At 35.3% G+C, this 24,471-nt stretch overlaps 1 protein-coding gene across 21 annotated transcripts in view; it reads right to left on the bottom strand.

Moving 5' to 3' along the window:
- Positions 1-24,471, bottom strand: part of RAPGEF2 (Rap guanine nucleotide exchange factor 2) — a 232,662-nt gene that overhangs the window by 60,295 nt on the left and 147,896 nt on the right. For 2 of the 21 annotated variants that reach the window (XM_032413097.1, XM_032413102.1), the window contains exon 1: positions 11,938-13,164. The exons of 18 other annotated variants lie outside the window; for them this stretch is intronic. In XM_032413097.1, coding sequence (XP_032268988.1) covers positions 11,938-11,940 — 3 coding nt within the window. In that variant the 5' untranslated portion in view covers positions 11,941-13,164. Of the gene's footprint in view, positions 1-4,164; positions 7,239-11,937; positions 13,165-24,471 lie in introns of those variants that run through there. One more of the 21 variants, XM_032413098.1, reaches the window with a different exon arrangement.

The following is a 24,471-nucleotide window of genomic DNA, read 5'->3' as shown; positions in this document are numbered from 1 at the left end:
AATGACTGCCACTATTTGGGGGGTATGTACTGTGTAATGAGCAAGGAGTTCAATATTCGATATCTATTTGTTCTAATACTTGTAAAAAAGCCCAGATGCTGCTAAAGAGACAGAAGCTCAAACAGCTCAAGTGACTTGTCCAAGGCCTCCAGGTAAGAGGCTCCAAAATCTCTACCCTTTTTACTTTGTACCCTGACTCTAGATATTTACTATTTGGGGCCATATTCTAACCCAATCTTTGCACCTATCTTCTCCCTTATTTAAACAGTAAACACCCTAAAGGAACTTTACACTAATATAAGAACAGCTTTATTTTCTAATGTGAAAACCAGCCCAATAAATACACTTCTTAGCAAAATTTGTGATTATCCATATGGTAAAACTGATAATCTCTTGCAGTTGCTAAAACTTGAGTCCTCAGTCTCTTGTTTTCCAGGACCAAGGGGGACCAGTGCTATGGAAGTAGCAGTCTCTGGAGAGGTTGAGAAGTTGCTGGTAATACCTGAAACCAACTTCTGTGACCAATTAGACAAGAACTCTGATGAGCTCCAAAGGGACTATGCTCAGTTATCCCGGCTGTAAAAATGCTCAAGGGAGTATGGAGTTAGGGAAATGAGTGTTTAAAGTCAAGGAAAAAAGATTCCCAGGGGATCTATGGAGAACCTTAAGCTGCCTTCTTTTTGAATAAAAATAAAACAGTTGGTTTGGGGAGAAAGCCTCACACAGAATTAAAAACATTAACCTACAAGTAGTTTTTAACTCTTTAAAAGTTATAAAAGCTACCACACATCCAAATGCAAAGGTACTAAGGTCTCTAGATGACAAAATACCATAAAATGTCTGAGACTGGCTAGTTATTCATCAGTGTCCTCCCTTCCAGGAAACACAGCTGGACCACATTTCCCAGCCTCCCTTATAGTTACGTAAGTGCCCATATAAGTGAGTTCAAGCCTTACGAGTATGGACAAACACCAGTGATATATGCCATTTCCACACCTTACTTATAAAAATCTTCCTTAAGACTGTCATGATCTTTCCCCTTGCATCAAAAGAATGTCTGTTGGATGACAACAGAAACTTTGTTTTGAGGGTTAGACAACTGAGCCACCAAACAGAGGGGACTGGATCCTCGAAACACTGCTTAGAAGGGAACTATCCACTAAGTAATCAAGAGGACTTGCTTTAGATTTTATGCAAAAGAGAATAAACTTCTACCGTGTTTGAACCATTATGTTTTGTTTGGTACAACGGCTAGCATTATCTGAACTCATATAAATACATTATCATTAACTCACATAAATAAATATAAATAACTCATATAAATACATTGTCTTAACACATAAATATCTTAACTCATACTCAGTGAGACCTATTTGTGAAAAATCTTTCACAATGAAATTCTAAATTCCTTAAGGAGAGGTAGGTGGGGCTCTGAAAATATCTTGACCTCATAGTACTAGGTCCAATTTGGATAAAATAAACATTAGAGTTTTTCTACATATTCAACACATTTATTGAAAACCCACTTTATGCTAGTATACCAGGCACTATTCCAGGTTTTCTAGATATTGGAGTAGGAAAGATAAACTCCCTGCTCTCATGGATCTTACAACTAGTGGGTAGAGACAAACAGTAAAAGGATAATGAAGAAAACTGTCAAATACTGATAAGTGCTGCATTCAACAAAGATTAAAGGAGACTGATGTGTTATGCTAAGTGAAATAAATCAGTCAGAGAAAGACAAATACCATATGATTTCAGGCACACGTGGAATTTAAGAACAAAACAAGTGATTTTGGGGGGGAAAAAAGAGAGGTAAACCAAGAAACAGACTCTTAACTATAGAGAACAAACTGATGGTTCCCAGAGGGGAGGTGGGTGGGGGGAGGTGAAATAGGTGATGGGGATTAAGGAGGGCACTTGTGATGAGCATCGGGTATTGTGTGGAAGTGCTGAATCATTATATTGTACACCTGAAACTAATATCACACTGTATGTTAACTAACTGGAATTCGAATAAAAACTAAAAAAAAAAAGAGAGAGAGAGAGAGACTGATGTGATGAAGAGTCACAGGATAGCCAGGGAAGATCTAAGATGTGATACTGAGATGAGAAAATTATTTTTTACATTTTCACTTATTTTCTAAAGGAACAGTTCCAATTATATCATTTTGCTAGATATATATATTTTATAGATGTATATATGTTATGTTATCTAATAATACACATAACATACACCTACACACATATATATTATACACATAAACATACATACGTATGTATATATATACACACATACTTTATATATATAACACATACATTACTTTCCATATATTTTTATAATATATGTTGTCTTTGTGTAAAAGTGAGATAAGTCTAGTACATCTCTAAGCCAAAGGAATATAGTTATTAAACATTTTATTAAAAATTCTTAGCTATTTATACAACTTAACAAAATCAACTAAGTATCATAGTACCTTATGAATCAAAGACAGTATAAAATACCTTTGGAGTTGTTCAGTGCCCTATGAGTTGGAGACTACTAATATCTGCTCACATTTCATGACACAAATATTATATGATGGAAATACCAGTCTTCAAAATAATTATTTGTTCTCAAAAAATACTGCTGAATAAATTAAATGGAAAATTAAGTCTAGAACCCACCCACTTGTAGTCAATTGATTTAAGTACTCAAAAATTTCATTGAATAGACTGACCACTTAAGAAAAAAAATAATTCTGTTAAAATTTATGTTGTAATCTTTTAAAAATAGGAATTATTGAACCTTTATTTCCCTAGGAAGAAGCCTGGATATCCCCCAAATCCTAGATTCCATAGACTTTACATCCTAGCATTTGTGTGTGGTAGTAAGACCATCAAACAAATAAGAATATGTCACACAGAGTTAAGTAAATTGAAAACTAATAAAGTAGGATACAGGATATAGAGGGTAGAAGGTCTCACCACTAAGATAACATTTCAAAGACCTTGATGGAGCAAATGCCTGAACCCTACAGATACATAATGGGGAAACAGGCATTTCGCAATACAAGGACATCAAGAGCAAAAGTCAAAGGCAGGGGCGGCCTTGGTATGTTTTAGGAATAGATAGAAGGTTAGTAAAAGCTCTGAGAAGACCAGAGGGAATTAGTACAGAGAGATATTCTATGCTGAAATCATGTAGGAAAGCTATGGTAATGATTCTGGATTTTATCCTGAGTGACAGGGGAAGCCACTGGAGGGTTTTGAGCACTCACAATGTATGCATCCTGAATTTAAAGCATTTTTCCAAAGTGTTTATTGTGAATATATGTTACTTTTTTGATAAATATTTATGAGTAATTCCACATGACTTAGAGAGAAAAAGATGTTTATTACAGCTTGTATCAAGAGGCCGTCAGCAAACAAGGGCATTGTAGCTTGTCTTGATGGATACACCATAGGCAGTGTGACTCAACTGTGAGGTCGTGTCTATTCGAAGTTATCGTTCATGGGTACACTGGCTGTGTAACTTAATTTACTGAAAAATCCCACTCCATTTATGTGAGACACACATGTACACACACACAGAGGAAACGACTTTGATTTTAATCGACTTCTTGGATCCTACCTCTAATGGTTCGTTTCTAGATTTCATTCAAACACTACCACCAGAACTGCTACTTTTCCAGCGATGCGTCCTACAACTTAGCTAGACAATAATCTTTAAATCAAAAAAAATTACATGTTATCCCTCTTAAGTTACTAACAAAAATAGTAGGTATTAATTTTATGTGTCTAGTGTATCACTTTTTCCTTTTACTTCAAAGACAAAGATATTCATTTCAGCATTTATTTCCAAGGACTTCAATGCTAGGACATTTAATTTAATGTTTATTGTCAAGGGCTTTATGTATCAACCCTGGCACACCAGGTAATTTCATTGCTTTAGCTCTGTCTGGAGGGCACTATGGGAGAACCGACTGAACATGTGCGGTGCATTACTCATTGCCCAGGGTCAGCAGAAACACAAAGTGCATAAATTGCAAGAAGTCTAACAGATTTTTCTTTTTCCTTCATCTTTCCCTTTTTTTTTTTCTTTGTTTGGACTAGTAAACCTTAGACACCATATCATCAAATGAATAGTTCGAATTACTAAGACACAGTCAAACACAACGTTACCTCATAAGGAGACTCCTTCCTAATACCCTCACTTCTGTCAATGCTCCAGCATTTTTCATGACCTTCTCAGTCATCTGCAAAGATTTATTTACATAATCAATTGAGCGACTCTCTTAGAAAGCACATTCTTCCTAAATTAACACCAACATTTAGTACTCTATCAGTCCATTAAGGTTTTACTTTCCTCAAACTTCAACTACTTTCTCTGAACTTTTCTGTTAAGCATGTACGTGTATGCATATTAATTTATTACCCCAAGTTTAAATCAGGAAAATAGAATAGCATTAATCAAGATGCACTTAGGGAATCTTATGACTGGTTTAATATAATCTGTGATGTCAGTGCATGTGTGTATGCACGTACATGCACACACACAAGCACTTAATAAATTGAACATGTCTTTGGATATAAACAGTTTAACTTTCATAACCTGGAAGTTACATAGCCTCCATTCACCTTCAGCAAAAACAAGAACTTATAAAATGAGCCACACTTGCAGTGACAACACTGTGCCAGGGGATTTACAAATACTATCCCACTTCCCTCTGATGGTCCCGCACCACCATTGTCCTCTCCTGCTGCTCCTTGCAAGTCTTTTATTTTTTTCCCTTTCCATCTCTTCTCCATGTTGCAGCCAGAGTAAACTTTTAAAAAGAGGACAGAAAAATACACACCTGATCTTGTCAATCCCCTGCCACAAATCTTTTATGGACTCTTTTCACCCTCAGGCAAGTGTTTACACTCCTAACCACTGCACCCACCAGCTTCTCCTCCTGATCTTTTCACACACCTCTCTGCCCCCTCAGTCTCCATACTAGATCTCTAAAGCTCTTTATGGTTATTGAAAAGTCAGACTCTGTAACTCTCTCTGGGTCTTTACTGTTCCCTCCTCCTAGAAGAACACTTACCCCTAGGCTGGCTAATTCTCTGAACTTTCCTTATAGAGGTGAGAAGTTCTTATAAGATGCTCCTGTGACACTGAGAATGTTGCCTGTGATGGAACTTAACCCCACTTTACCATAGTTGTTGATTTAACTCTCTAGGTTAAACTCTAGGTGAGTCCAAAAGGGAATATGCCTTTTTCATCACTCTTTCCCTTGCTTCAAAGTGCCCAAGCTATAGTCGGTACTTAATACATGCACGAACCACAGAACTATTAACCCTAGTTTAGAGCTGAAGACAAAGCGGCTGAGAGACACTGAACAAGACTATCTGTTGCCAATGTTCTCTCTCCCTTCCCAATTCCACAGTCACCTCTTCTTACCAGCAGTTATATGCAGGATCACCAGAATAAGATGAAAAGACAAGGAACAGAAGAGGGATGGAATTATACAAAACCTAGGCCTACAGTAACTATAGTTAAGCATTATATTTAGTTTGGATTTCCCAGAAGTCAGGACAAAAAAGTTAAGGACAAAAGCCTCTGGGCTAAAAAGTTTTTGACTTTCTATCTGTAGAGATCCAAAAGAGGAGCCTGGAAGATGGAGAGTGTTGGAATTCTACTTCAGAATTGTAAGGTTCATTCATCTACTTAATTATTTAACAAGTATTTACTGACTTGCTTCAATTAACCAGGCATTGCTATAGGAGCTAGTTATATGGCAATTGACTGGGACTGGCAAAGTTCCTGCTCCCTAGAATTTACATTTCTAGAGGCAGGAGGGGCTTGAGGGTGGAACAGCAAGAAAAATAACAATAAACAAAACAACTTTAGATATGAGCAACTACGGTAAAGACAATACTAAAAAGGTAGGGTGATGTAATGGACAGTGGTGGTTGCGAACAGGGACGTTATCTTATCTTATTTTCTGGGAGGCTATTTTAGATTGGGCAACCTGGAAAGGTGGCTCTGAGAAAATGACGTTTGAGATGAGGGATGAATAAACACAAAGGATCTAGCCAAACAAGGGGCGGGGAGAGCTTTATAGGTAGAAGGGATCTCAAGGGCAAAGACCCTAAGGTGGGAAGAACCTATGAATGTTCAAGAAACAGAAGTCCAAGGTGACTAGATGGGAGAAAGGGAGAGAATGCTTGAGGGGGAAAGTGGTGCAAATGAGGTCAGAAGAGCAGAACTATTCCTGCTAAAAACTAGGCTTTTTAAGGGCAATGGGAAGACACTGGACTTTTTAAATAAGCAATTAACAAGATCCAGTTATGTTTTATAAGATCATTCTGGTAGGGTGGTGGGGAGGGAGAACAGATTCCAAGAGGTTAGAATGGAAGTGGAAAGACAAGTTAGGACAGAGTGAGGCATGCCATCTAGGTTACTGCAAACAAAGTGGCCTTTTGAAACCTAACCTGTGATACTTAGAGGGGTCTCTGTAATCAACTGTTTAACTTCTTCAAAAGATAAAAATTCTATCTAAAGTACCATAATGGCGATTAATTATATGGCACCGGTTGCTACAATACTTTAGTAATTAGTTCTGACCTCCTATAAGTTCTGTGGGTGCCTAAACAGATTTCCAAAGAACAAGGGGTCAGATTATAAAAATATTCACGTTATTTCAGTAATAATTTATTAAATATCCTAATAAAATGGATACTTCTTTTGACAAAGCACCTAACCAGAGAGTAGCATTAGGAGGTCACAGTTTATAATATGACATTATAAAAAGAAGACATGGCTAGTTCCAAGCTGTCTGTGTGACTCAAGAAAATCATTTAAATTCCTTGCAACTCAATTTCCTCACCAGCGTAGAACAGACATAACAAGGTCTGTCCTGCCCATCTCACAAGAGAGCTGTGAAAATGAATGGAGGATAAATGTGAAAGAATTCCAGTAATATAAAGCATTATACAAATGCAAGGTTGTGTATGAACTACAGTGACAGACCTGGGAGTATTTTTAGGGGTTCATTTAACATAATCTCATTTCACAGTTGTGAGAACTGATGTCTGAGAAGGTGAATTAGCATGGCATTGCTAACACTAGAATCCAGATCTTACGTTTATGTAATAGAAAAAAATTAATTTGAGTTTCCAAATTCTCTACAATATAAACTGTAGCATTAATATTTTTAAATAAGTATTCTGAAGAACACAAAAAGTACTAAAAGGGAAAAGTAACTTGGAACTCATTATTAATGATGTATGATGTTTGTATATATCAAAAATAATGTAGGATTAATTTTAATCTCAATTCCAAATTACGGACACATAATTATGGTCACAAGTTATGTGTCTTAAAACAATGATTGCTCTCAGAAAAGCATGTAACTTTCATAATGGTAAGTGGTCAGGGTCTTTACATGTAAGGACAGAAGCAAGTACCTTTACCTGGTTTTTGGCATTCTATTGAAGGCCTTAGAAGATAGTTTAATATTTAATATAATCCATATTAATATTGTTTCTAAATAGTATGTTTCAAACTTTTTTTTTTTTTTAAGATTTTATTTATTTATTTGACAGAGAGAGAAAGACACAGAGAGAGAGGAAACACAAGCAGGGGGAGTGGGAGAGGGAGAAGCAGGCTTCCCACGGAGCAGAGAGCCTGATGTGGGGCTCGATCCCAGGACCCTGGGACCATGACCTGAGCCGAAGGCAGACGCTTAACGACTGAGCCACCCAGGCGCCCCTCAAACTTCTTATTATCCAAAATTCCTAAATAGCTTATACCAGAAATTTTTTGCTGCTTAGGTGGATATTTATTTCCATATTTACATAAATGTGAAAGAACTGCATGACTTACTACAACAAAATTCTGATAATTAACAATGTTAATCCTAATTTATCATTAGAATTGCCAATATAAATATCGGGGAGCTGATGCATGCTGGCTCCAACTTTACACCCTACTCAGTTTCATCTAAGTTTATCTAGCCATAGGGAGAAAAAAAAAATCTTCCCAAGGTAAAACAATTATCCACTGATTCTGAACTTAATAACATTTGCCTGTATCTGCATTTTTGCACTTCTTATTAATTCATCTCTTATACAATCAATAAATACTTATAAAATGGCTGAGATCTGAGAGTCAAGGAATTAAGATCACAGGAAGATCAAGGAATTGAGATCACAGGAAGCAGAATTCAGGCAAAAGAAACAACTGGAGGAAAGACTCCATGGCTTGGTCTGTTAAATGAACAAAAGGAAGATCATGGCAGCTGAAGTGGAGTGGATAAGGAAAGTAGAACAAGATAAGGGAAGAAGAGCAAGCCTCAGCTGCTTCATACACAGCTCTGTAGGGAGTACAGATTTTATTCCAGGTGCAATAGGGAGTTACTAAAGAGTTTTAAAAGAAATGACATGGTCTAGTTCATATTTTACAAGATAAATCAGGCTGCTCTGTGAAAATGGCAAGATTTGAAATAAAGGAACAGTGGGAGTCAACTGGAATAGTCCAAGTGAGATGATGATAGCTTAGATCGGGATGATAATGGAGATGGAGAGGAAAAGCATGAATTCATGATTAAAAGGGTATAACAAACAGGATTTGATGAAGAATAATGAGTTTTGGGCAACATGAAGAACCAAAGATAATTTGTAGCTTTAGGGCTTCGATATCTTAAAAATGGTAATGCCAAAGATGATGAGATGAGGAAAACTAGAGAATCATAGGTATTTGTGGCCTACTCGGTGAGTTAGTTGGTTGGGTTTATTTTTTGGTGGTGGTTGGGAGAACACTCAGGAGTTATAGTTTGGCCATGTCAAATCTGAGTTGACAACATCTACATCAATATATCTAGTGGGTAATTGAATATATAGTCTTGAATTTTATTATAATCAACCAATGGATGTCTGGCTTGGGGGGCACAATTTTGTAAGACTTTTCACCTGCTCATTAAGTGTTTACATGTTAATACATACAAAAATAATAAATGATGATCAAGATGATTATGATGATGAGGAAGAAAATATTTTGATTTATACTGTGATGGGATAAAGATTCTTGAAATCAATAAACAGATGGGGCAACAAGAGATACAAGGTCCCATTTTCTCTCCCTTTTGATCTAAGCCATTAATATAAAAGTGTTAGATACACACTAGCAAAAAATTTAAAAAGTAGCCCCACAGGAATGTAAAATAGGAATTCATTTATATTTTAAAGTTAGCTTAAACATCCAGAATTTTGCTCACAGAATCTTTTAAAGAACTTGCAAAATACCTAGTACCTCCTCCAAATGTATAAAGCTAATAAAAGTTCAGTTGAACTAGATGTTTGTCATTTGACTTAATGTGCCTTTGCAAATAAAGTCTGTTCTTTAAATGCTTTCAGGATTAACAAACCTCCTAAGATAGAAATCTTCTTTCTTTTACATCTTAAGAAAACTCATTTAAATATCAGAATCAAGAAAAACTAAATAGTAACCAAGACACCAATAACAAACACATCCTGCAAATAAGACATAATCTCTGATTTCTTTTGTGTATCCTCTTCCCTTGAAGGCCATGGTCTGACATCTGTTATTCTCTGATGCTTATAAACTAGATATCTTCATATCAAACTAGATAGATGCATATCTTCATATATGACCAAACAAGGCTTATTCTAATGTATTCTACCAACTATGGAAAACTGGGGAATAGGAAATTAAAAGTAAAGGAGGTGGAAATAATCTTAGGTCAATGCAGAGAGAGTAAATTAAGACGTCTTTATTCCAAAGTGAATAACTGATTTAAGTGGTGAAAGGAGGGGAAGGTGATGATAAATACACAATTGCCAAGAATTCTATATATTCCACTTAATTATGTTTCAAATCTGTGAGATATTCTGAAGTGAATGGAACAACAATAAAGATTTAATCACCTTTAATTCAGGAAAAGGGGGGTGGGGTGTCGATGTGAAGGGATACCTGACAAGTCAGGTACTGCATATCCCCACGAGGACACTGCTTTGCTAATCTTAGAGCAGATGACCTGCTCTATGTGTACATGTGGGTGGGTGTGGTGTGGGAGTGGGGGTGGGGGAGCAAGGATTAACAACATCCTTAATATTTCCAACCTAAATCCTCCCCAGGGTGGTTAGTCCCACCAGGTACCTTAAAAAAATCCTTGAAGTGTTCAATTTCACAAGTCCTAAGGGTTGCTCAGCGTTATTTGTGTAAGAAGCTTATTATATAAGTATCTCCCTAAAGTCAGTGAATGGTGAGACAAGAAAACATTTGCCTTACCTGAGAGCATGTTTAATTGATATGGTTAGTATATTATTGTGTTAGAAGAAGGCAGATACCTTTGTTGGTTGATTTGGGGTAAACAACTCTGAAAGAACAATGGCTTTTCTGACAGAAGTGCTAAGGGAATTAGGAGAAGGATCCAATAAAGCCAGATTTAGGAGCTGTTATACCACTTTTCAGTAAAGAAACTTTAGCCTAAAGTTGTTCACTTCTCTTAAATTTAAATATAGATGATTTCACTGAGAAACAGCCAACATAAAATATGTTGCACTTAGCATATAAGAATTTCAGTGTTAACACCTTTTTTGGCACAGCTTGTCAATTTTTATTGCATGCAAATTTGGGGGGATGAACTCATGACTTAAAAATCTGGCAACTGCTTGAATTTCACTGTAAAGAAGCATCATTAAGAAGCTAGGAATGTGACTCACTTAATATCAGGCTTCAGCTAAATTCTTAAGTGGTTACATAACACCACTAATTTTTAAGAACAAGAAAGATTTTTTTTTTTTTTTAAATGTCAGGCTTTAGGATTTCCTTTTTCTGTTTTTCATACTACAAAAATGTCATGTCTGACCCTACTATATTTTATTTATTTATTTATTTATTTATTTATTTATTTATTTATTTATTTTTGAAGAATGAAACCTCTCTACATCTTCAGACAGATGTCCATTATTAATCTGGCTCTCCAAGATCATACCTTTCTTTAGGTTTGGAAACTCATCTTTCTATGATAAAGCTTCATGTTTACAAAATAAAGTAAAACATGAGGAATTCCACTGCAATAATTAAAATAGCACTAAAATCCTGGTTAGTTCACACAGTATCAAATAATTGAATTAAAAATTAAAAACCAGGCTTTAAATCCTAGAAGCTTCACACCATGCAGATAACATGTTCAAATGAATAACAAAAGTTTTCACTCAAGCTTAGACATTTTGACATGAAGTATAAATATAAATTTTAAATTTTGGAAAATGAATAAAGAACATATATTTGAAAATTAATTTTAAAAATCGTTTGAACTTCTATATAAATACTTTCCCAAAATTAGCTGTAGTAAAATTAGAAAAACAAATATATAAGTTCTATGTTTATTATTAATCAAAGGCACACTTTTGTGAGAACAAGGGTCACATACAACTAATATTAATTTGCTTAAACTGTAAGAGCTTCTTTTCCCAGAATTTTAAAAAAGATGAGAAGAACCAGACAAAAGAAAATATTATCGTAACTTAATATATACAACACTGTGTTTAGAGCAACAAGAAAGCAAATAACCATGTCCCTCTTACATGCTCAGCATTAAATTATCTTTCACAAAGCAAAAGGCTTTTTTTTTTTGACCGAAAAGCAGTATGTACAGTTAAGAGGTCTAGAACTCCCACATCCCGGCCTTTAAATTTTTCTTCTTATAAGAAAGCAGCATTTATGAGCCCCATAATGACTATTTTAAATCCCCTGAATCACATCACAATAGAAAAACACTGTGTAGCATAATCTATAATGGCATATTTAAATATGACCCAAAATTCCATGCTTCTATAATCTATATTAAGTTGTGAGCAAAATAAAGGCATTTCTACCTTGATCATTTCTCTAAGCAAAGGTTAACCAGAAAGGCCAACCTTAGGAAGAAATAGAATACATACCATGATATAGTCTCTTTCGTTAGAAAAGGCAAGAAGAACAGATTTAAATTAAGACTTGGTGTATAAAAGCTGAAAGCATAGAATTTGTATCCACATAATGAACTGATGTCTCCTCTAAAGACGTCAGATTGCTGTTCAGCTAAACTATCTAAAAATACCTCCTTGCAAACACACACACACACACACACGAAATGACTACAAAGACAGGTCTTACTAAGCAGCTCTACTTGCACAAAATCACTTAATAAGTGGGGAAAAATTTTAAAGTACTTAGGGAAAATTTAACGGGAATTTTTCATAGCAACTATGATCTTTTATGAGCTATTTTGAAAACCAGTTCCCATCTGTAAGAAGTAGTTAATGAAGGATCTTAAAGCAAATCATACTTGATCGAAGATGTCCAACAGAGACTCATGTTCTATGAACTTAAAACGAGATAAAGAAAGATAAATCTCTACATCACTGTCAACATTCTATTTAAAAACCAAGAAAAGGGAAATTTTCTGGCTAGAAAAGTGGGAATCAAACTCATGGATGCCACCGAATGCCAGACCCTGTCTGTGCCCCATACGTAATCCCCACAAACAACCTATGAAGTAGGCATCGTTAACAGCACTTTATAGACTAGGAAAAAGGGTTCAGAACATTTAACTAATCTGCTTAAAGCCACACAGCTACTAAGAGGTAGGGTTCCAACCCACAGACAAATGATTCTGGAGTATTATAATCTAGCATCAATAACTGACATTCACATAGGCTGCAGAGTCTGCAGATTCTGAAAACATTAACTTTTTACGTTTTTCTTATTTAAACCTCAAGTTTTTCATCAGTAACACAGGGAGATTCTCACTTCAGTCCTAGTATTATTTTGGTAATTAAAGAAAATAATATGTGTAAAGTACTCAGTAAAACAACTGTTAACCATGACTGTGATCATTAATAATCTTCAAAACAAGGTTGTGAGGGAGACCAGTACTGTCATCATGATCTCCACTGTGAAGTGAGAAAACAGAAACTTCAAGGAGTTACATGACTTGCCTAACAGTTGAGCAGCTAGTAAACATCAGAACAAGGACTCAAAGCAAGGTTCTTGTATATAAGGTATTTTATTGTTTGACTCTACAAAAACCTATAGTTCCTTCCTATTACTGTGGGGAAAGGTTCACAGCTGAAATAGGTATTTTGCTTTTTTTTTTTTTATGTTATGTTAATCACCATACATTACATCATTAGTTTTTGATGTAGTGTTCCATGATTCATTGTTTGTGCATAACACCCAGTGCTCCATGCAGAACGTGCCCTCTTTAATACCCATCACCGGGCTAACCCATCCTCCCACCCCCCTCCCCTCTAGAACCCTCAGTTTGTTTCTCAGAGTCCATCGTCTCTCATGGTTAGTCTCCCCCTCCGATTTCCCCCCCTTCATTCTTCCTCTCCTGCTACCTTCTTTTTTTTTTTTTTTTTGCTTTAAATAGCCCTGTTAGATACTTGAAGATGATATGCAATGAGCACTGTTAGTGAGTGAGTTTTGCTACATTAGGACATTTCAGTATGCATCCTGTGTGCTCTCAGGTTCAGAGTAACACTTCAAAGCTACCCATTAAGTTTATTATAAACCAACTGAAGGCAATATCTTCTTTCCGCAGCATCTGTGGATAGCACTTAGAGGAAGGAACAAAACAGAGAAAAGAAGTAATGTGTATCCCATGGCTAACAGAGCCAGTACTTGATACACCTTGAGGGATGGTCTCTGACCCAGCCTACTACAATGCCCTGCCCACCATCCTACTTCACAGAGAATGGGGACTGAACCTAGGGCCACAAGCGCTGCCAAGAAAAATCTTCTTAATTGCAAGAGAGTCCATAATCATCAGATCTCGGGTCACTGTTGCGGCCAGGTTAAAGTATATTTTAACACAGCTTTCTAAAAGGTAAGTACATTCCACAGTCCAAGAATATGTGTTATAGGGAAGGAGGTTAAAGAAATGTCAACATTGTGACAAAGATGGATCTAACTATGATTCACTTATCTGTATTTTAAATGGCTAAGACAATGTTGCTAAATCTGTGTGGCTGAAAAAACCATCTCATCTAGCTAAATGCTAAAATTAGCTCCTTATAAATTACTTATCGCACTAGAAACAAATTAAGAGGGCAAGCATATCACCCAAACAGTAAGTTGAAAAAAAAAAAAAAAAAACAGCATTCTTTTCTATATTCAAGTATAAAAATAAGGTAATGTGAAAGATCTCTGAAGAACCATACAGATGGGAAATCTCAGATATGTGTGGGGACCCGGAAAAGGCTGAATTAACAAAAGAAAACTTCCGTGTAAAGAGAGTAATTCTTCAATACAAAATTACACTCTTGTAATTCTAGCCACACTTAAAGGGGAATAAAATATATTTCTTTTATTTCCTTCAAGATCAAGGTAAAGTTACTCTATATTTTGTGGTAGGGATGGTAATTACTACATCACACATACGAAATCCCTTTGAAACTTACTAAGGAAAATCTTAATGTAGGGGGAGAAATATAACTGTTCTCAAATTTTCTGATGAGAATTATAATCCACAGGATACATAGAAAACAAGGAATTGGACCATCCTTGCAATAGTGTACTCGAAGCTAAGTTTAGTGCCCTCATGCAGCTTCCAAAAATAGATCTGCATGTATGTGTGTGCGCACGTGCGTGCATGCATGCACACATGTACAAGAAACGATTTCCACTGGCTCTACCATGTATTAGCTGTATCACTTTGGAAGTTACTTTACCTCTCTATGCCTTGATTTCTTTGTGTATAAAAGGAGGACAATATACTTATATGGTTATGAGGATTAAATGAGATGATATATGAACAGAGTTTTGAACATTGCCTAGAACATAGGAAGCCTTCAATTTTAGCTAATGACATTATTACTGTTGCTTTTTTACTCTAATACTAAATTAGTGAACAGAAGATTGCTTGCTGAGTATGGAACTGCAGAGGAAGAAAAGTGAATCAATGTAAGGACATGTCATCTAAGCAGAGAAAACCTAACACAGTCTCATGATAGATTTAATTTTCCTTACCTCCTGGATAATGGACGATAAACAGCCACCTTTAAAAACATAGGAACTGTGCTTATTATGGGCCATGCATTACTCTAAGCACTTTATAGGTTTTACCTCGTTTAATCTCCACACAACCATATCATCTCCATTTTACAAATGGAGTCCACGTAATAGGGAAGCTAAATAAATTAGCTAGGCTCACATAGCTGGTAAGTGGTGAAGCCAGAATGTAAGTCCAAGTTCCTGGCCGTAGAGCCCTCCTCTGCCCACTAGGCTACAGTTTTTCCTAATCCCTTCTCTCTGTGTAACTTTCTTCACAAAGGTTACAACTGGTCAGATTACAGTTTTCATTATTTCATGTACAAACTACTTTCTAAATTGGGTTATTTTTACAGATAAAAAGTGAAACTACTCCTAGGAACTTAAGTAAGATTCCCCCTCTCCCATTCACTGCTAAGTTCTAAGAGCTCCTATAGATCCCTAGGGTAGTTTTTTAAAATATATTTCAGTATTCAGTTTCCTTTAGGTAGAAAAGATAGCTTCATATAAATTACAAGATTACTACATAGAAACCAATATGGGAGCAGGGCATCTTCAACCTCATTTCATCTTGGGCTTCTAGTTCTTCTATCGGATGACTCTGATCTGCTGCTTAAAACCTCCAAAATCTGTCTGCCTGAAATGCCCTTATATTCCTTACATCTACTTATATCCACCAGGTGGGCTCCAGCTGCCCCCCGTATATTCCTCCGCTAGGCCCCATACATAACACTAATACACATGTCAGCAGGTGTCTCTCCTGCTACTCTTCTGTGAGCAACTCTTGAGACAGAAGTGAAGTCTTATTCACAAAAAACCAAGACCAAATATAGAATACATTTTCCCGAAACCAGTGATTTTGTATATCTAGTTCCACAACTATATGTGCACTATTATTGTAATATACAAGTGTTATTAAACAAAATTATATTAAGTAGTATACTAATATCATTTTTCACTGATTCTAAGATACACAGTTTATTTTTTTATCTTAACATCTTTGAAATTGGGATCCATCTGAAAATCAATGAAAATACTGGGTTATTTAAAGCAAGGTGAATCGTCAATCGTGTCTTAGATTTGATAAAAAATTATATTTTCATTAAAATACAAATTTTTAAAGAAAATAATGTTAGGGAATTCTTGATCCATCCCACCTGCTTACCTAATATAATTAGAAGAAATGATTAGTCAGCTATGTCCAGATCAATAGAAATGGTTTGTCTACTAGCTACCCTCAAGAAAGACTTAAAACAAAGCCCATACTTCAGAAAGCTAACTCATGAATATTACAATCCCAGGTGGTACCCTGGCCACATCACACTTTTCACTATATTCTACCACTAATGGCTTTCTAATTAATACCTGAATCCACAGCATTGGGCCAAAACTCTTTGAGCTGCCATTCAGAGGGTTTTACAGTCTGAGCCCTCTCTCATCAACGTGTGTACCTCTGGCTGACCCTCCACCTCGGCCGAGCTGATCTATACTCACTGTTCCTTGACTGTGCATGAACACTTTTGATTCAGTGCTTTAGCTCATTCTGTTTGCCTTGCAAACATTCCTCCCATTTCCTTTTTTCTTCACATCTTGCTTATCTCTTGCCCTTATTTGTGGCACAGCTCAGGTCCTATTTCCGTCTTTGTAGACTACTCAAATTATACGTGACATTCCTGCTTGTGCACTCCTATGTATTTTTTGTCAATACTGCTCACCCAAGCATTTAAATATATGCAACCAGATGCAAAATTTTCAAACCATATTTTTCAATCTCTTTGATAGAAATCTGGATAAAAGAAAACATTAAATGTTTTCTTATTTTGACATTTTATTCAGTTAACACTGAAAACACTTCTATTATTTGAGAACTACAATCTATATTCTCTTCTTCTATTCGAAGAGAGAGCTTAAGTGGTCTTGCTCTAAGAAAAAAACTGAGAGATATTTAAGTTATCCATACCTCTTTTTCTAGAGCAAAAGTAAGCTTTCATTTAATATCACTACTGTCAACTTTTGTGATGTTTTTCTTCAAAACACAGGCTTTAAATCTTATTTATACCAAGTTGTTAATTTTTTTCAGGGGGACAATAAGCAAACAGGATAAAGAAGGGTAAAGAAATCTGGGAATATGCCCAACTAAAAGGAACACAAAAGGTTTCAGCGATAAAAGGCATGATAAACAGTGGAAAGGGAAGAGGACAGGACTGCCTTCACAGGTGTTTATATATTTTCTTTAGCTAAGCCATTTGAAAGCTCACTTCTTTTTTCTTTTGCCATTTTAATATTGACTTCCAATATCTTAAATTTTTTCATAAACTTCAAGAAAAGCACAATGATATGAATACAGTAAGCTTTATTAAAATCACATTTTGCATTTTTTCTCTTCCATATTTGGGATGGAATTCGAACACTAACTAAAGAAGCTCTAAGTAAATAACTTTCCCTCAAAAGGTAAAATACTATATATAATACATACTACATTATATATCAATATTTAATATATGGCAAACTTTGAAACTATAAAGTAGACAAAGCAGCTTAGGATAGAAGCTTCATACTAGTTACAGTGTGTCTCTTAAATCAGTTGTCCTTAAATATATTTTCTACATATATTTTGGGGGGGGAGGAAAATCTAGAACAAATGCTATTACCAGATTTTACTCTATGGTATAATACGAGTATGTCTGTAATAAGAAGATACGTATTAAAATGTTACCAGTGGTTTTGTCTGACTAGTAAAACTCTGATTCTTTTTCTGTCCTTGTCTTCACCTGTTTTCTCTTCAATGAACATATAAGTTATGTATTTTTTAAATTATAAATTATGCACAAAACTAATAATGCAGACAAGCCACAGGTTAAACTGCCACCTGAATAACCATAACACAAAGCAAACAAGCACCAAAAATTAGTTTACCTATTCAGGCAGTATCCCTTCTAAAATAATTTTAAATTATTTTTATACTTAGGTAAATGTTATCTCTAAAGTAGTATAATTTTGACATTTGATTGTTTCCACAAATGGAATTAATTCAAACAAGAAATAGGAAACTTTATACATTAATATAATACAAATATAATATAAAATGCCTATTTTTAATTGCCACTTAATATGAAGAAAAGTGCATTTTAAGAAAACAGGTAAGTATGAGATTAATCAACCTTAAAGAAAAAGTTAATTTCAGCCTTCACATCTCAATCACTAGAAACCTAGGTTGTAAATTGTACTCATCACTCAACTTCTGCCAACCTCCCCTGGCTCTCCCTTGCCCAGCCACTACAGGCCCAGTGAACCTTCTAAATCCTTACTGATAACTCCAAGCAATCTTCTTTGTCACTAATAGTAAAAGTGCTATGCACTTCTCAGTTCCATAAAACCCAGAAAGACTACATGTCACAATATCCCCACTTAACTCCAAATTTTTCCTGATTATTGAGAGAGAAAAAAAAAAAAAAAAAGAGTGCTTTCATTTATTCAAAATCACTCAGAGAGTAAAAATGTCTAGTTGAACCCATTCTGTTTCTCTAGGAGAACAGAGACAATCAAGATTACAACTCTATAGCTTTTTTTACAGCCATGTTTGTCTCCGTTTATTATGAAAGGCATGAAGTTGTGTACTAGCACTTAAACTTAGTGAAAAGTTGACCTACAGGAAATAATTCATTATAAGGTGCTCCCATCATGATCTGTATTTTTAAGTTCTCTAATTAAAATTAGCTTTTACCAATAAAATAAACTATGCAGAATATTAAATTCTAGCTTTTTCTATGTACCTAAATTAGAAATGAGATTATGGGCTATTTTTAATTATTTTACACAAACACATGTGCATGAAATACACTCATTATATATATAATGCATATATATATGAATGAAATGAAATGAAATAGGGGTATTTCATTTTATAATCAATTCAAGTCAATACATAAGCCAATCATGTATTTCTCTAGAGTTCACAAAAACAGAATATATACTTTAGTCTGAAAGGTGTTTTCAGACTATCACTTTATCAATCAACAAATGTAAGGTTAATCCATAACTAAGACACCTCTGAGAACAGCCTTTATAATGCACATGCAGTGTGATCTGGTGTACTGATACGGAATGAAGAGATTTGAAGTGCACAGGAGAATATTTATATAGTGACTTAACATACAAAAGAAACATAGATAAGGGGTTGACTGGTAAGTTATGCCGATATGACACATATCTTAGACTGTACAATTAAGATCAATCATGTATCATATACACACACTAAGTATATATGAGAGAGAATACAACGTAACTAACATAAAAGGCCTATGCTACAGGTTCAATTAAGAAGAAGAAATGGCAGAGGTTGACAACTGACTAGTTCTAGGTGGCAAGGTGTTTCTCTACTAACAGAAAGGGCAAGGGCAGGGACCAAGAGCTTAAGAGGACTACCTGTATGATGCACAACACTTCTGTGAGTGTATTCTGCTACATCATTTCTTTATGTGCTTTGGAGTACAAATGTATATTTATGTTCTCCTATATGCTTTTGTACATGTTTCTTATCTGTGTTCCAAAAAAATGGGCACAGTATTTAACCAGTCCTCTGTAACTCCTATGTCAGTACTAATAGCACTGGCATTTTAATACTGTAAATGGAAATAATCACAAGCATATGTCAGGTCTTCAAAAATAAATTTCATTTCTTAATGATGAAGAAAAATAAGGAGGTCAGAGAGAGTAAAGATCTTAGAACAAGGAAATTAACAGGGATCTGAAGGACACATTTACAAACTTTCCTTTAAAACACACACACACACACACACACACACCCAGGTGTATCTCTATATACATCCAGACACTCATGTTCTTTTGTTTTTAAAACCTCTTTTTTTAAAAAAAGTTCATAACCAAACCACAATCCAAATAAAATATGTGGATAATGATAAAATGGTCATTTTGATCTAAATAGGTGAAGTTTTCCAAGGTTTACAAAAGACTGCCAAAGACGTGATGGTACTAAATTATTCTTTTTCTTTTTACTAAGTACATAAAGTAAGCATTAAAATGTACTTCATTAGGGATTTAAATTAAATAAAAATAATTTTATGTGGCTATTACTAAACATAGGAAAATGAAGAAAACTGCACAATTACTCTGGAGGGATTCTTAAACAGATTACCTGAATAAAATATTTAAGAGTGTTGTCAGACCTAAAATCAAGGAAATGGACTGAAGAAATTTCAGGTTATATTTCAGGGATATTTATAGCTACATGACCAAATTTAAAGGGCATTTATTTTGGTGCAAATTAAGTATCAGTACTTCAAACATATAAAATATGTATTTTAAATCAGAAGGGAAAACTACAATTAGTGATCTTACTATGGTTAAACAGTTAAAGGAGAAGAAATAATTGAGCTTCTAATGATGCATTTTAAACATTCTCTTCTTTTTTTTTTTAAGTTGATCATTCTCTTTTCACTAATCTTAATTGATTTACTTTTTATACAGTCTATTTTTAAATGGACCGTTATTAAATTATTAAACAATATTTAAAAGCAAGGATGGGAAGTATGGTTCTTCTCTTGACTAAAAGTAAGGATTTTTCTTTAATATATTCCACAATGAGACAGAGCTTTTTTCAATATCACACATATAAGTAGTGCTTGCAATACACTGCAAGTTTCTAAAATAGATTTCTTCACTTCTAACAGGGTAAAAAGATCTATTATTTGTTGCTAGGGTTTCTTGGCCCAAATCCAAGACAAGATGACCTTGTCCTTGAATAAAACAATAGGATATTGCTTCCTCTCAGGCCTCTTTGCTAGCTAGCACAGTGAAAAACCTCCCCAAGAGATGAGTTTATTTCATCTCAGGAAATATATCTGTTATAACAGATGAAAAAAAGATCAGATAAAGAAAAGGTGGAATCTTAACCCAAAAGATGCATAACCTAACATCCATAATTAATCTTAATGCTATTTTCTACATTGCTAAGGAAAATGTATCAATCAAATTATATTAAAGAGATACTCTACTCAGTGTTTACAGACAAGGTCAAATTGCCATGGTAGGAAAAAAGTAATTTCTTAAAAATTGACTTTTCTTAAATCTATTTTAGTTAAAGATAGAGGGGGTGCTTTGGGAGGTGGAGATGAAGAGGAGGTCACACTCCTTTGCTGGATCTTCAAATTATAGTCATTATTTGTCAGGTATCCTAATATCTTCCTCTCCATCACCTGTATTGACCTACTCTCTAATATAATCCATTCCAACAGTGATGATCTCATTGATTTTCCTAACCTTCCTTTCCATATGCTTCTATATCTTCCTGCCTCGGACCCTCACCTGTTATTCTTCCTTCTCTATACTGTACTTTTAACAGTTAACAATTCCGAATTGCAACTACATCCTTAATACATGGTATAAGGAAGGTGAAGAATTAATTCAAGATATGATCTCTCATCTAACTGTAAATAAACCAATTTACAAGCACTGGTTAGAAGAATAAATAAAATTAAGCATTACATATTAGGTGCCACTAAATCATTACTCAGAAAAAGCAGAGATGAATATGAAGAGACAAGGAGCAAGTGAAAGTCAAGCAAAGAGCATTGCATTCTGAGAAACAGGAAAAGAAAATGAATCTGAAGGGTCTGTAATCAGATCATCTTGTCCTAAATAAAAAAGTTATAATTGGGGGGGAAATATGTTCATAAGGAAGAGAAGGTAGATTACAGAGGGCTTTAGTGACCAACAGGAATTTAGACGTATGGTTAAGCTACATTATACCCTTCTTGGTTAGGGCTAATGAAATAATGAAATTTATATTTATGGCTACAAACGAACCATGACCAGTATGGACTTCTGAGAGGTGATCACGAATTCAAGTTGGCTTCCATGATAGATGCAGATTTCATTAAAGCACAAACAGGGTAGAAGAAACAGCAAGACTCAGTGCTTCCAATGAAGCACAAGTGGCCAAGGTCAGGCTGTCACAAGTTACAAAGGGAACAGCGGAAGTTGAGGCATGAAGGTTATGTTTACAGAGTCAAGCAGCAAAAATAAAAAGGTATGTGTGCGATAAGGCCAAACACAGAAAAGCAGAAAGAGGAAGGAACTGAGCTAAATTCCATCTATTCCTGATCATCCCAACTCAAGTCTCAAGATAACATCAAAATTGCACAAAGCAATAAGTAGCTTTATAAAATTACTTTTATGGAAGTTTTATACAATAATTTTGATCATGACATTGTTGCTTTTTTATGTTGACAGTGCTTGGAATGTCACAAACACCAGGAAAAAGAGTAGCAGGAGAAAAGCAAGCATTTTTTTCAAGTTATGTATTCCACTGATTAATACCAGCTCTCATAATGATGCAGTCTACACACCTAATGTACTCCAAATTTGGCTCCATAAGGAGAAGTAGTATAGGTTTGTGGTTAAAGCAGGGCTACGAAACCAGACAAACCTGGCCCATGACGGCTCCACCACTTACTAGATGTTGGAAAAGTTTATTTTTGTCCTGCTAAGCCTCAGTTTCATTACCTCTAAAAAGGTGACGATACACCTTTCTTTAATGGGTTGTTGTAATAATTAAGTCAGATAATATACAGTCCCTGTCATACAATAAGTGCTCAATAAACAACAGCTATTATGATTTATTCCAAGCATTTAAGTAAAGCGTTTTCTTATGTACACCACTTTTTAAAATTATAATTCAATCATGACTGAGGTTTTATCTACTCTAAGTACAGCCCACTACTTATACCAGTAATTTCTAGAAAAAATGCACAACTGGAAAAGCGATTATTGGTTTCACAGTATCAAGTTGATTTATTTTAAGTAATTCATTTAAAAATCTGCAACGATTCAAAGTTATCGTATAGCGCGGAATTTTTAAAAGAATGCTCAAGGAACACCCTTCCCGTTAGATAACCCGAGGCAGGCAAAAACGGGAGAGGAGGTTAAAAAACAGTTGGTAAACAGAGTAATGATGCCTTTAATGCCACCCTAAGGCTTTCCCCAACTTACTGAGCTTTCAAAACTTTTTTCATGAAATATCTATTCACAGTCCGTTCAACTAGTGCTCAACAGTAGTCTTTTGGAAAAGCAGTTTTATCACACATTTTTAAAATGTATCTTATTTTCAAAATTCACAAAACCAGAAGATCCCTCTGAAGACTAACTGAAGGCACTAGATGACTGTAAGGACACAGCCCAGTGCCGGGTACACTGTCGGTGACACAACAGGTATTCATCTCAGTGTTATCAACCGACTATCTAGAACTGGGACAGGGAGGAGATGTAATAAAATATATGAAATTTACTTGTTTAGAGGGTTAAATGAGACTTCATTAATCCAAAAATACAATTAAATGACAAATTCAACAGTACTTATTGTGCACCTACTATGTGCCAGGAACTGAGATATGCGCTGGGTTAGCCAGAAATAAAGAATAAAAGCCCATAAGATCTGAAAAATCCTGACAAAGTAGAATAAGTGAGTTTACTACTGGTGCCCAATCACAGCTCTTTTAAAAGCGCCCAATTTAACATTTTTGCTTTTTAGTTTCTCACTGCCTTCTATTGTCAAAGAAGCGAAGCCACTTGAAGCCACTTAACGAGCCGCAACCCTAAGAAGATGTGGTGTATACGTATACAATGGAACATTATGCAGCCATCAAAAGGAATGAAATCTTGCCATTTGCAACGACGTGGATGGAACTGGAGGGTGTTATGCTAAGAGAAATATGTCAATCAGAGAAAGACATGTATCATATGATCTCACTGATATGAGGAATTCTTAATCTCAGGAAACAAACTGAGGGTTGCTGGAGTGGTGGGGGGGAGGATGAGATGACTGGGTGATAGACACTGGGGAGGGTATGTGCTATGGTGAGCGCTGTGAATTGTGTAAGACTGTTGAATCACAGACTGTACCTCTGAAACAAATAATATATGTTTAAAAAAAAAAAGATAGTAGGAAGGGAAAAATGAAGGGGGGGAAATCGGAGGGGGAGATGAACCATGAGAGAATATGGACTCTGAGAAACAAACTGAGGGCCCTGGAGGGGAGGGGGGTGGGGGGATGGGTTAGCCTCGTGATGGGTATTAAGGAGGGCATGTTCTGCATGGAGCACTGGGTGTTATATGCAAACAATGAACCATGGAACACTACATCAAAAACTAATGATGTAATGCATGGTAATTAACATAATAAGAAAAAAAAGCTGCAACTTTTGTAGAAGCAAAAACGGAAGTATATATGAATTTACTAGATTTTTCTCATTTAAAATGAGCTCTGACATTATTCTCATAAAGCCTCATAGGTCAAAAGAGGGGCATTCTCACTCATTTTTGCTCAACAGTGTACTGAATCACCTGTTATGTGAGAGCCAGAGTAATTATTCTCCTATTCAACTCCTTATAAATCATTAAAATCTTAAAGGTCTGCTCATTAC

The sequence above is a fragment of the Phoca vitulina genome, unplaced genomic scaffold (genome assembly GCF_004348235.1).
Source record: "Phoca vitulina isolate PV1807 unplaced genomic scaffold, GSC_HSeal_1.0 scaffold14, whole genome shotgun sequence".
NCBI lineage: Eukaryota > Metazoa > Chordata > Mammalia > Carnivora > Phocidae > Phoca > Phoca vitulina.
This window is presented reverse-complemented; position numbering and strand designations above follow the sequence as displayed.